Below are 12,945 nucleotides of genomic sequence, written 5' to 3' on the forward strand. Positions count from 1 at the left end.
GTTTTCTTTGACTTAGGTCTCTCATTAACAAGTTTCTATATGTGGTAATAAATTATTAAAGCTATGGTTTTGGCTGCTGAGAACTTTTTCAATTAAATTAACCAAATAAATTGTATTAATATATGAAAATATCAATAGGAGCCAGGTTTGGCATGTGCACATATATGTATGGTTTTAAAGAGTATTTCTCATCCACAAAGTGTCTATGTTATGGCCAACAGCACATGTAAAAACTAAGAGAACTTAACTGAGAAAGAAAAAACAAACTTTATAGGGTTGGAATAAGTTCAGTACAGGAAAACTCTGCTATGATCCCCAGGACTGCATGTGCAAACATACACACATTCCTTCATGAAAAACACTGTTGATACACACCTATAATATTCAAAGCACACACAAAAGCAAATATTCATTCTTCGATGAAGCCGAGTAAAGAGAATGTCATTTATGACAATCAGGGAAAAATTACACAGAATGAGTAGAATGTTAACAAACATTTAAAAAAAAAAACACCTCAATACATTGCCTAAATTAGCAAACCACACAATAAAATATGAAGCAGAATATTACTTGCAAATAAGCAGGAAAGGTTTCTTCAAGCTTATTTTTCCTTTTTCGGTACCTCTTCTTTATTTTTTCAGTGCTTTCAGCAACAGAAACAGGCTCATCAACTAGAGTATCTGGTAACTGCTCACTCCAGCCTGAAATAAGAGCCATGTTTATAAATATGTGGCACTTTACTTTCCAGAAAAATATGGTAATTTGATAGCTTACCAATATGCATAGCTAGGAATAAACAAATACTTTTTATATCACACAAAGATCTTAAAGCACATTTCTAAATTTTAAATGCTTTGAAAATTCCATTTCATATCTATTTAGTATTAGTACAATTCCTAGCCTTTCTTTTTTGGGGGTGGAGAGTGGGGTAGGAAGGGTCCCCTGGCTGACCTGGAACTTACTATGTATATCTGGCTGGCCTTGAACTCACGGAAATCCACCTGCCTCAGTTTCCCAAGTACTGTGATTAAAGGTATATGCCACAAGGCCTGGCTCCTAGTCTTTCTAAATAACTAGCATTCCCAAGCAAAGTAACATGATTTCCTAAACAGTTCATTTATAGATTGCAAAGGATAAAAACATCAGATATTCAGAATTATGAGAAAATGGCTACTAACAAACTCCTGAAGAAAATTCAGTGAATATGGAGAGTATCCTTTTGCCTGTGACACAGTTTTAAAAAAAAAGTACAACTACACCAACCCAAACCATCAACTCATTAAAAGTACCTCCCGCAGTACCAAAAACAAGTACTTGTCATATAGAATTTGACACTTGTCAAAAAAGCTTTTAAAAAAATTCCTGTCAGGCCGGGCGGTGGTGGCGCACGCCTTTAATCCCAGCACTTGGGAGGCAGAGGCAGGCGGATCTCTGTGAGTTCGAGACCAGCCTGGTCTACAAGAGCTAGTTCCAGGACAGGCTCCAAAGCCACAGAGAAACCCTGTCTCGAAAAATAAAAAAAAAAAAAAAAAAAAAAAAAAAAATTCCTGTCCATAAAACATACAAATGGGAAAATGGGACATAGAACAAAAGTTTATTGCAGTAAACTTTAGGGGTGCTTCAAGCTTGAGGATTTTAGCATAAGTAACCCTAGGAAAGTAGGATCTCAAAGTAACGATGCAGATTTCTGAAAGAAATTACCTACAATGCAACTCTTAAAAATTCTAAACAACCCCCCCCCAACACACCTCTCGAAATAACATGGACTCACACCTATGAAAGCTTGAGTCAAAATGAATCTTTACTTCCATTAAAGAAAAAATATAAACAGGGAATAAGCTCCCCACCCAAGAGGACTTTCTAGAGGAGAAATAAACAATGTATGCCTTTCACATATAGACAAATACTACAGCAGACACAGAAAGTGCTACCAAATAAAGTAATACCTTCAAACATTTTATATTACAAATCAATTACATGAGATAAAAAACAATTGAAAGTAGGTCTAATATGAATTATAAAATAAATATCAGAGAAATAACAGAAGATTAAGAAACAATATTTTAAATGAAAATTAATAAATTTGCTTTTGTTTTACTAGAAACAAATGAAAATATTGAACTAAAAACAAGGTTAAAGAAATTATCTGGATAATCTAAAACAAAACATACACAATAGTTTTATTAAACATACTAAATTCTTTAGAGATTATTAAGCCCATGTTTTGTCAAAAAAAAAAAAAGTTTGTTAAAAACCACTACACTTCTTCCTGAAATAGAAAGGAATTCCTGATTTTTAAAAATTCATTAAAGTTTCAAAGGGAAAAAAGACCAGCTTTTTGTAAAGCAAGAAATACTACAAAGACATGCTGAGAATATCACAGATTTCTTCCTGTTCTATCTTAAAACATAATTTTTAAAAATATATAAGCATACAGCTTGTGATCATTAGTGATGACAAGCACTTCTGAAGGTGAAAAGCAGATCACTTTTTGGTTTTTCAAGACAAGGTTCCTCTATGTAGCCCTGTCATGAAACTCACTCTGCAGACCACGCAGGCCTCAAACTTGGGAGATCTGCCTGTCTCTGCCTGGATTAATTGTGTGTGCCACCGCCTGGCCAGTAAAGCACTCACAGGAAGGTCTGGCTTGAACACTGACTTAGCTTTTTCTTAAGCAAGGGTAACAAAATATATTTATAAAATACAAACCTGTCACTTCAATTAAATAGCCTGTAAAGTGCATATTAAGTCACTAAGGCAGGGAAAAGAGAGGCCTTTGTTAAAATGGGCAGAAAAGTATCGAAAGTTAGTTAATCCTTTTACTCTTATTTAGCACAGAAAAATTTTTTTGGGGGGGGGTAGTGGGGTCTTAAAGTTCCAAAGAAAATGTGGAGTATGGATCTTCATAGCAGGTGCCGCCCATAGCAATAAATGGAAAGTGGGGAAAAAGCCTACAATTGCAGCACTGGAAAAGCTAAGGAAGGAATATCATAAGTTGGGGAAGCCATAAAAACCATGTAGGGAAATAGCCACCAGACTAAACTGTAAGACTAGATCCTATCCCTCACCATCCCACACACGTCCTAAAATAAAATCATTTTCTTAACTCTATAGCATTCAAGTTAATTAATTGCCCCATCAAAAAGAAGCACATGGTTATATGTGGCAGCATTGCTTTAGTGACTGTCTACTCCAACAGAGTATAAATCTCAAGAAGTGAAATCAAAGAAAATCAGTACTATACCATCATCTCTGCTAGGTAACTGCTCAGATATAGAGCCTGAAGAATCTTTTCTGATCAGAGATCTTTTGGCTTTTCCTTGTCCTGTTCGACTTCTTTGCCGTACCATAAATCCACCAATACCTATATAACAAAGAAATCACATAAAGTCATAAATGTCTCTAGAATTCTACAGTAGCAAGAATGGCTTTGTCTTTAATGGTGAACTTTTATCTAAATTCACTTGCATGTTTAATATAAATTAATGATCTCATTTTTGCATGTGAATAGGTATATGGCTTGGAGGCCTGAGTATATGTGTGGGGGCACACATAATGGGGAGGGGTGTTCATGTGTACATATGTACATGTGGAGGACAGAGGCTAATCACTGGATTTTACCCTTGATCTCTCTCCACCTTATACATTGTGGCAGAATATTTTACTTGAAACCAGAGGCTGCTGATTCAGGATCCCTTGTCTTTTGACTCCAAAACTTTTACAGAGATGCTGAGGACCCAAACTCTGGTCAGTCTTCATGCTTCCATGGCAAGCACTTTACCTGTTAAGCAATCCCTCCAACCTCAAGAATCTCATTTTTATGTAAAGTACAGGAGGTTGGAAGTAAAAATAAATGTCAAAGTTAATATTATCACTTACATAAAAAAATAATTACAACTTGCTAGTGTACGGAAAGAACTACTTGCATTTCCTCCTCTAGATAAGATCAAAATACACACTAAATGAGAGGTAGAGCTTGAATATAAAGAACTGATATATCTCTGCTCCCCTTCCGTAATTGTTAAGTTAGAGCTCCCGAAAACAGCTCAGCAGACCAGTATGTATGATGAGGATGAAAACTGAATGAGAATAAATTAACACTCATTGATCATTATAACTTCAGTAGTACTATCTTGTTATCCCATGTCAAAAAGGCCAGAAGTCACAGAGACATTAAGTTCTGTAGCTAGGAAAACAAAATATGGAGCCAGGCTATAGAATTCTATCTGCTAACTAAATGTGGGCAAGTTATTTTACTCTTTAGTACATTAATTGGTAAAATAGGTATAATAACACCTCCCCATATCATAAGTATAAGCAAAATAAAATTGGTAAAATGGTTAGCAATTTTAACAGTTTAATAGGCACTAAGTCCTATAAGCTTTTGTCATGATCTATTTGTCTAGTAAAGTGCTTTGCAACACACCTCAAATAAAGGGATGTCACCCATATATGTCAGAGAAAAAAGAAAAGACAGAATAAACCAGCATTAACATTCTAAATGGAAAAGCTCTATCTAAAAACATAAAGTATACTTGGAAACATAATAATTAAGAAGAAATGAAATCGCTGGGCAGTGGTGGTGCACACCTTTAATCCCAGCACTCAGGAGGCAGAGACAACTGGATCTCTGTGAGTTCGAGGCCAGCCTGATCTACAGAGTGAGTTCCAGGACAGGCTCCAAAGCTACAGAGAAACCCTGCCTTGAAAAACCAAAAGAGGAAAATGAAAAAAAAAAAAAAAAAAAAAAAAAAGACGTGCTATGACAGATGTGGTTCATTCATAACGAAGGTGTCACTGAAAGTCTTGGAGAACATAAATGGAAAGTTCTTACCTACAACTAAAAGGAATATTGAGTGCTCTTACCAATAAGATACAAACCATCAAAACAACAGAGATTGCACTAATAACAGACATTAATAAATGAGATTGGAAAAGCCTACAACTTCCAATGAGAAATTCCAAAACCTTTTTTTACCATGAGGTAAAAAACCAAGGCATGAAATACACTGGGAAAGTAAGAAATTAGGGGAAGAGAGATGATAAGTGGTTAGGAATACTCACTCCTCTCGCAGAGGACCTGAGTTTGGTTCCCAGCACCTACACGATATCTCACAAGTGCCTCTCACTCCAGTTTTAGGATATCTGATACCATCTAGTGTCTATGAATGCATGTGGTGCACATAAACTCACACAAGTATACACACATATATAAATAAAAATGAACTAAAAATTTTTAGAAGAATTTAATTACTCATGTATCAATTACACTACAAATTCAACAAGGTATTTCGTTCACCTTTTTGCTTGCATAATTACTGAAGTTGTAAAACAAAAATTACTAGAAAATGAATGCTTACAAGAGACCTAGTGAAGTACAGAAAATATATGAATTGCTTTAAAAGTTCACCATAAATAAAAACAAAATAAGTAACATGGATAATAGATGGTTATATTTGTGGGAATGATTTATTGTCAAGTAGTCAAATTCTTCAATGTAAAGAATACATCTTTAGTTCCATGTAATAAGCCGCACATAGATTAGTTACTGAGTTGTAAGTCATCATTACATGTTATATTGAAATGTCTAGCTTAGGGCCTTGAGAAATGGCTCAGCTATTAAGAACACTGGCTGTGTTTCCGGAGGATCATGATTCAATTCTCAGCATCTACATGGTGGCTCACAATTGTTATTTAACTACATTTCCAGATCTGACACCCTCTTAATGGCCTCTGTGGGCACCAGGTACTCAGATGATGCACTTACATATATGAAAGTAAAGCACCCATACACATCTGGAGAGGAGAGAGAGAGAGAGAGAGAGAGAGAGAGAGAGAGAGAGAGAGAGAGAGAGAGAGAGAGAGAGAGAGAGAGAGAGAGAGAGAGAGAGCACACGCGTCTAGTTGATATAATCTACCTGGTCTGTAAGGTTTTCTTTTCCTCTTTTTTATGCCATCTGTTCCTTCTACTCCCTTAGTTTCATCATCCATAGCTTCCCGCTCAGGACTAGATTCTGATTTTCCATCGCAATCCATAAGTTCTCCTTCTGGAAAAAGTAAACATACAGATGAAACTGGGTAATTCTAACAAATACAGAAACCTTAACCAAAAGACATTTAAAAAAAAAAAGAAAAGAAAGAAAAGAAAAAGAAGCCAAGCAAAAGACCACCAAGCCACTCTAAACTATTCAGTCTAATCCTGTGCCCCAGGATGGGGGTGGGAATCATGATGCATGACCCAGTGTTGTGTTCCTAGGGAGTATGACATGCCAATTAAGAAAGGGGAAACAAAGAGCTCAAAAAGATACCTATCAATCAATTTTTAAAGCAATCTTGTCTTTAACACGATGATATAAGATCCATGATTTACATATTTTGTCCACTAATATAATTTCCAACATGTGTTATACATGTTTAATAGACACTACTGAATGGTAGAACATGGTGGGAAAATAATTATGGCTTTATTTCTGAATCAGTTGAAAATAATCACTCCAAAATAAAGACAACAGAAGTTATCATTCTGAGAAGGAAACAAACAAATCTACTCTGTGCTATACTTAATGCTGTTACTAAAACTATTTTGTTACCTCACAAGTTCAGACAGAAAAACGTTAGGAGTTCTATTCTGATAAAGAAAACGTTTATGAGTCACCAATTTACAAAGCTTAGAGGAAGGCTTAGGATGACAGTCCAGCAATCTGAAGTGAATCACTCTGAATGTCCACACTTACAAACACAATGATATTAGAGATCTTGATTACAAAAATATTTCAAAACAAGAAAACAAGCAAATGCAAGTCTCAGAACATCACTCAAAAGGGAGAAGTTTCTCATCAAGAGGTACCTTAAAGAGTGTGACTAACGTTTTATAAATATGTATCTTTTAGAAGTTCTTTTATACACTAATTGTTTTTTTGAAAGATTTATTTATTATGCATATACTATTCTGCCTACATGCCAGAATAGGGTACCAGATCTCATTACAGATGGTTGTGAGACACCATGTGGTTGCTGGGGATTGAACTCAGGACCTCTGGAAGAGCAGCCAGTGCTCTTAACCGCTGAGCCATCTCTCCAGCAACATTATACACTAATTCTTGCACATGTGTCCCAAGGAAGACCAAAGAGTTATTACCTCGACTATCATCCATTTCACCATCTCTTGAATGCTCTGATTGGATGTCTGGAGGGGTCTGAAGGACAGCCACACTATTCTGATTTATAATCTTCAATTTCAATTTTGGTTTAGTCCGTTTTCTTCTTGGAACTGTAACGGTGAGACTCTGTAACTGAGTCATCCCTGATTCAGTCAAACACACACCATCCTGGGTATAGGTCTTAGGTGGATCTAAGATTACAAAAATACAAATTTAAGAGTTCATCTGAAATTGATAGATAAGCTGATTAATATTCCAACATCTACATGGCAAGAAAATACAACTACACATCCATCCAGCAAAAATCTACAAAGTGCACGAACTGATGATGTTCAATTAATATTGAAAACCTTTTAGGACAATTGCAGAATGGATGTAAGTTGACCACAAAAAATAAAGTAAGTAAGTAAAATTAAATTACAAAAAAAAAGATTTTCCTAAAAGCACTTCTGCTTTCATGTATCAAGAAGGAAGACACTGAAGCTACACGTACTGCCACCACTGCTCAGTAATATGCCTTTTCCTTGTGAAGACCAAAATGTAAGAATCAATTTATGTAAGAGAAACAAAAGTACTCCAGTAGTAACAATATTATCACTTACACAGAGAGGTAGAAATATTGGAAAGATCCTGCACCCTCAAGTAAAATAATATACACGGATGAAAAAGCCATAATGAAGCCACTGTTTCCTATGCTACCTAGAATATTAATAATAAGATAACATTTCTATAGATTCAAATCTTTAATGTAAAAGCTTGTTTATTAAAGCAATTCTAATACAATCCATAAGTTTTTGTATCAGAAATGTTGTCAATATCAGTTAAAAGAATCTCTCATAAAAATGCCATGCTACCACTCTGTTATCAGAGAAAAATAATAAAATATTAATTAATGCTAATTGAATGGTTACTTAAGTAGGCTTTCTTTTTCTGCTGACAACTAAGCAAGTCCAGTATCCAACTGAAGTAAGGCAGGCAGGATACTAATAGTTAATCCAAAGAGCTATTATTCTCATTATTTTCTGAAATTTATAAGAAATACTACTTCAGTAAAATGATCCAGTATGAACATTTTATACATTAATTCTAGAAATTCCAGAAAATTCACTTAATTTCATATACTCATCGAGCTAGTTGTTTAAGAAGTGTATGTTTTTTCTAAAAGAAAACTTTTTAAATTTTACCTAGCTCTTTTACTTTTGTGACAATTTGTGCCACAAGCGAAGAGTCACAGCAGTCTGAGGAAGGCACTGAAAAGAAAAACAACAACTCAGGAAATGTCTGAGACAAAAAAAATGACATACAGAATAAAGATTTCCATGTCTGTACATGTATCATTCAACAAATGTCTAAATATTATAGGATTCTGTATGTGTGTGAGGAGCTGCCTTATATAGGCAGTCAAGTACTATACCCATGTGTTCCATCCTACCCCAAAAGGAGCTTTTGGTTTTCAAAGGGATTGTTTCACCTTTTTTTTTTTTTTTTTTTTTTTGAGACAAGGTATCACTTTATAGCTGAGCTTGGTCTGATATGCACATGTACTACAGGCTAGTTCAGCCTCAGTATCCTGCTGCCTCAGTCTTCCCAAATGCTGGGATTACTGGTGCTGGCACAAAACAAGAACAAAACAGAACAAGGGGCATGAAGAAGAAAACCAGCAGAATATGAATAAGGGGGACTTCTGAATAAGATAACTCCAAGAGGTTAAACCATGAAAGCAAAGCTTTATATTTTATATCTAAAATGTATATGTGTCGTTTTGTCTTTATACAGACTATTTTAATAAAGTTGAGATAGGAAGAGTATTATAGCACAAAGTAACTTCTATTTCACAAATCAAGGAGACACGTGGCAACAAATAAATAGTGTATGATATTTTCTTACCATTTGATGCAGGCATATAGGGTCTGCACATGCTACAATCAAAACCAATGTCTGCTACATTTTCCACTTCCTCCTCAGTATTTAAGTTTTGACAAACTGCATGCATCCACCTAAAAAGAGCACATTTATACATTTAAAAGAAGTGGAATATACTAGAAATTGTATTCTTTATAAAAATCACAACAGGAGTTGACAGTCCTTAAACTTAAAGTCCCAAGACTTGAATATCTAAGTCTTTTTCCCCAATTATCCTTATTAACCAATAATACCCTCCCTTATGCTGAGAAGTCAAGAAAAGGAACAAATGAGAATATAAATACTAAAGAAGAAGCAGATGAACACTGTTAGAAGAACAATTACCATTTATGATCAAATGCTGAAAGACAAAGTTGTCAATGAAGCTAGCCAGGTCAAGCAGGAATTCACAAGAGTACAAATAAAACTAACTGTATGCATGTATATGTGTCACCTGCTGCATCTAACTAAGAACAGATACTTTCGTGTCAAGGGATGATGACCTTGCTTTCCAACAGTTTGTCGTATAGTCCACAAAAACTATACAACTTATTTAAAAGGAATACTGTACCACTGATCAATTAAAACTAATGCATACAGTGCTCAATCGCTAACAGTATTGAAACAAAGGAAGTAGTCTGCATTTTGAAGGTGAACATACTAGCTAGGAAGATCAAAGGTAGTATCTAATTCTAGGTATGAAATCTAGAGCTTTAGGGGAAAATGTTGAGGGGGGGGACAGGGAGAAACACAGAGAAAATGATACCATTTTTAGAATCTACCAGAATAATCAGAGATTCACCATAAGAAAATGCATAAATGCAAGCACTAATTATGTATCTAATTTCAAGAGACTGATAAACCATCAAAAAGTCCCCAACTGAAAACCCTAAGTGTCTAAATTTAATATTTTTAAAATAAGAATGTACTCTGGAAGTTTCTAATATACTAAAAAATCTAGAAAGCAAAGTTTTGTTCCCTAAGTTTATCAAGGAAAATAATTTTCTAAGTTCCTTTCAGTTCCTTAAGACAAAGGCTTAAAAAGATGGCAAAGGGGATAAAAAGGCACAGTACCTATCACATTGTCTACACTGCAGAATGAGGTCTTCTTCTCTGTAATTCCGATAGCAGATGGGGCAGGAGGACAAGCTGGCACAAGGAGCACACTGTGTGTAATTGTTTTGCCACTCACATCTTAGACCTGCAGATGTTGCTCCACAGTGTCTGCACCAAACACACCTGAAATCCAAATCCCCACAGAAGTCCCAAGTTTATTTCTATATTCAATTATGACAGTTTGGGAAGCTATAAGTGCACAGAATGAGAAGAAATAAGAAATAATTTTACAAATGTATCACGCCAAATGTGTATGATTAAAGCATACACAACTAATTTATAAGACCAAAATGATAAGCAGAAGCTCAGAACTAGAAAGACACTGACAATGTAACATGAATCCCAGGGTACCATTTGCATTTCCAGCCTCCTTTGGGAACTGTCTGCAATGGAGGGTCTAGGCAGTAGGTATGATAGCTTATGTCACAGTCATCACACAGCAAGAGTCTTCCTGGGTCAGTTGCCTTCCCACAGGCCTCACACACTGTGCACTCAAGACATCTCCAACCTTTGCTAAGAACCACTTTACTGATCTGGAAAAAAGAAAAATCGTGATTTATTTATTTAGCTTAGAAATCATTTGCTTGATTTAGTATAGTGCATACATTATTACTGTGCTTGAACACACACGCACACAGAAGAGGAGCAGATTAGAAGTACTAGTGGCACTACTCAGGAAGGGGGATGGGACAGTAGTGCTAGAGCAGCAATTACCATATGCTCCTGAGGTCAGAACCATTTGTTTTCATACTACTGATGCTGCTAAGGGCTAATTTGTTGGCTGCATCTTAACTTATTCACAGTTGCACAGTATTTTAGAGATTATATGACATTTTCTTGTATCTTCAAAATATTCCCAGCTTTGATGTCTAAAATGGGCAATATTCCATAAATGCAGAAGACACAAACAAAAGCACACTCTCACTTTGAAGGGCATTACTTAAGATTTTTAGAACTACATATATATGGGAATATCAACTACAGAATGAAGGTTATTTGGACCTATTTCAGGAAGATTAAAAAGTTTTGTAGTTTATCTACAACTGATTACCACAGTAAGAAATATGTCTGAAAATGTTCATACTCTTGAATACTTCTAGATATTCCTTTATTTCTTAGTTTTTGCTTATTACTATTTGTGTGTATGTATGTGCACCTGTGGAGGTCAGAGGACGGGACACCTTTAAGGAGTTCTCTCCTTCCACCCTTATATGGACTTCCAGGGTTAAACTCATGTCATCAGACTTGCTCAGCATGCACGTCACTGAGCCATATCACCATCACCTAGTGTTTATCCAGATAGGAGGACGTAGTATCCTATTCTGTCCAAAATAGTATCAATGGTAACAAAAGAAGACACAAGCAGGTAGAAAAACATGAATTTAAACTCTTAACTATTGGTAATTAGCCAATAACAAGTCTGTGTGTGTTTGTGTGTGTGTACACATACACTCTCACACACTTATATATATACACACACATTCATATGCATATATATATATGCATGCTTCAATTAATTTAGTTGAAAATGGCAATTACTGGATAGGCTAAAAAATTTCAGAAAAGTTCAGGAGGGTGCCTCTAATCTTAACTCCCCTCCTAAAACTGCTGACAATGGCAGACAAGGGAAATGGCCACATTAAGACATCACTGGGCTCACAAGACTTTACAATCACATCTGGAAAGGAATCACATTCAGATAGTATTCCAAAGACAAATCATGCATTATTTACAAAATGAAGACAGAACGAAGAAAGGCAAGGTACAATGAGTAATAAATTAGAAATGACTGTATATACTAACTACTAGTTTTCTATTTAAAAAAATTATAGTATTTCACTTTGAATCTTAAATGTACAAAAGCAAGTGTTACTTTAGCAAAGAAAAAAATGCTAGTATAACATTAAGCATCTCCTGGGGACACATGATACTTTGTTTACCATATCAACATCTTGGATAAATAACGGCATCACACAGTGGTGGTGGAGGGCAAAAGGAAGGGATAAAGATTACATTAAGTTCAGAGTGATTAATAACCAAGAAGTTAAGGTTCATGCTTATCCTATGTGCTACAGCAGAAACAGAAAATGGCTTAAAGTACTCTGGGGGAACCTACATCCACAGCTGTAAACTGATACCTGTATTGAGCACCTGTTACTTTACTCAAATATGTTTTATTTCAAATGAGTTTGTATAAAGAAACCACTTCATTCAGTTACTGTAATATGCCCGTATTTAGGTAACTTAAAACCAAGTACATGGTTGCCACATACAATGTTCTTAGTGTCAATAATGCTTGCAACTAAAAGTTGCGGGCTCTTTGTTATAGCAGAATCGCATCAAATAATACTTCCTTTAAAAAAAAGAAGGAGGAGGAGGAGGAGGAGGAGGAGGAGGAGGAGGAGGAGGAGGAGGAAGAAGAAGAAGAAGAAGAAGAAGAAGAAGAAGAAGAAGAAGAAGAAGAAGAAGAAGAAGAAGAAGAAGAAGAAGAAGAAGAAGAAGAAAATGAGCCAGGCAGTTGTAGTGTACACCTTTAATTCTAGTACTTGGGAGGCAGGGGCAGGTGGATCTTGGTGAGTTCAAGGCCAACCTAGTCTACAAAGTGAGTTTCAGGTAAGCCAGGACTGTTACACAGAGAAATCCTTTCTTGAAAAACCAGGGGGGCGGGGGGGGGGGGGGGAGAGGGCAGACGGGATGAGACAGGATGGGCTGTGGGATCTGAACATGGGAGAAACATGGATAAGCATACAAACTTATGAATGTAAGG

The 12,945-nt window shown here is 35.8% G+C and overlaps 1 protein-coding gene across 1 annotated transcript in view; it reads right to left on the reverse strand.

Moving 5' to 3' along the window:
* Positions 1-12,945, reverse strand: part of Kmt2c (lysine methyltransferase 2C) — a 226,539-nt gene that overhangs the window by 73,076 nt on the left and 140,518 nt on the right. The window contains 8 exon segments of the mRNA XM_057788031.1: positions 571-701; positions 3,245-3,364; positions 5,919-6,047; positions 7,139-7,351; positions 8,345-8,410; positions 9,048-9,157; positions 10,137-10,301; positions 10,530-10,711. Coding sequence (XP_057644014.1) covers positions 571-701; positions 3,245-3,364; positions 5,919-6,047; positions 7,139-7,351; positions 8,345-8,410; positions 9,048-9,157; positions 10,137-10,301; positions 10,530-10,711 — 1,116 coding nt within the window.

This window comes from Chionomys nivalis, chromosome 1, assembly GCF_950005125.1.
Source record: "Chionomys nivalis chromosome 1, mChiNiv1.1, whole genome shotgun sequence".
NCBI classification, from domain to species: domain Eukaryota; kingdom Metazoa; phylum Chordata; class Mammalia; order Rodentia; family Cricetidae; genus Chionomys; species Chionomys nivalis.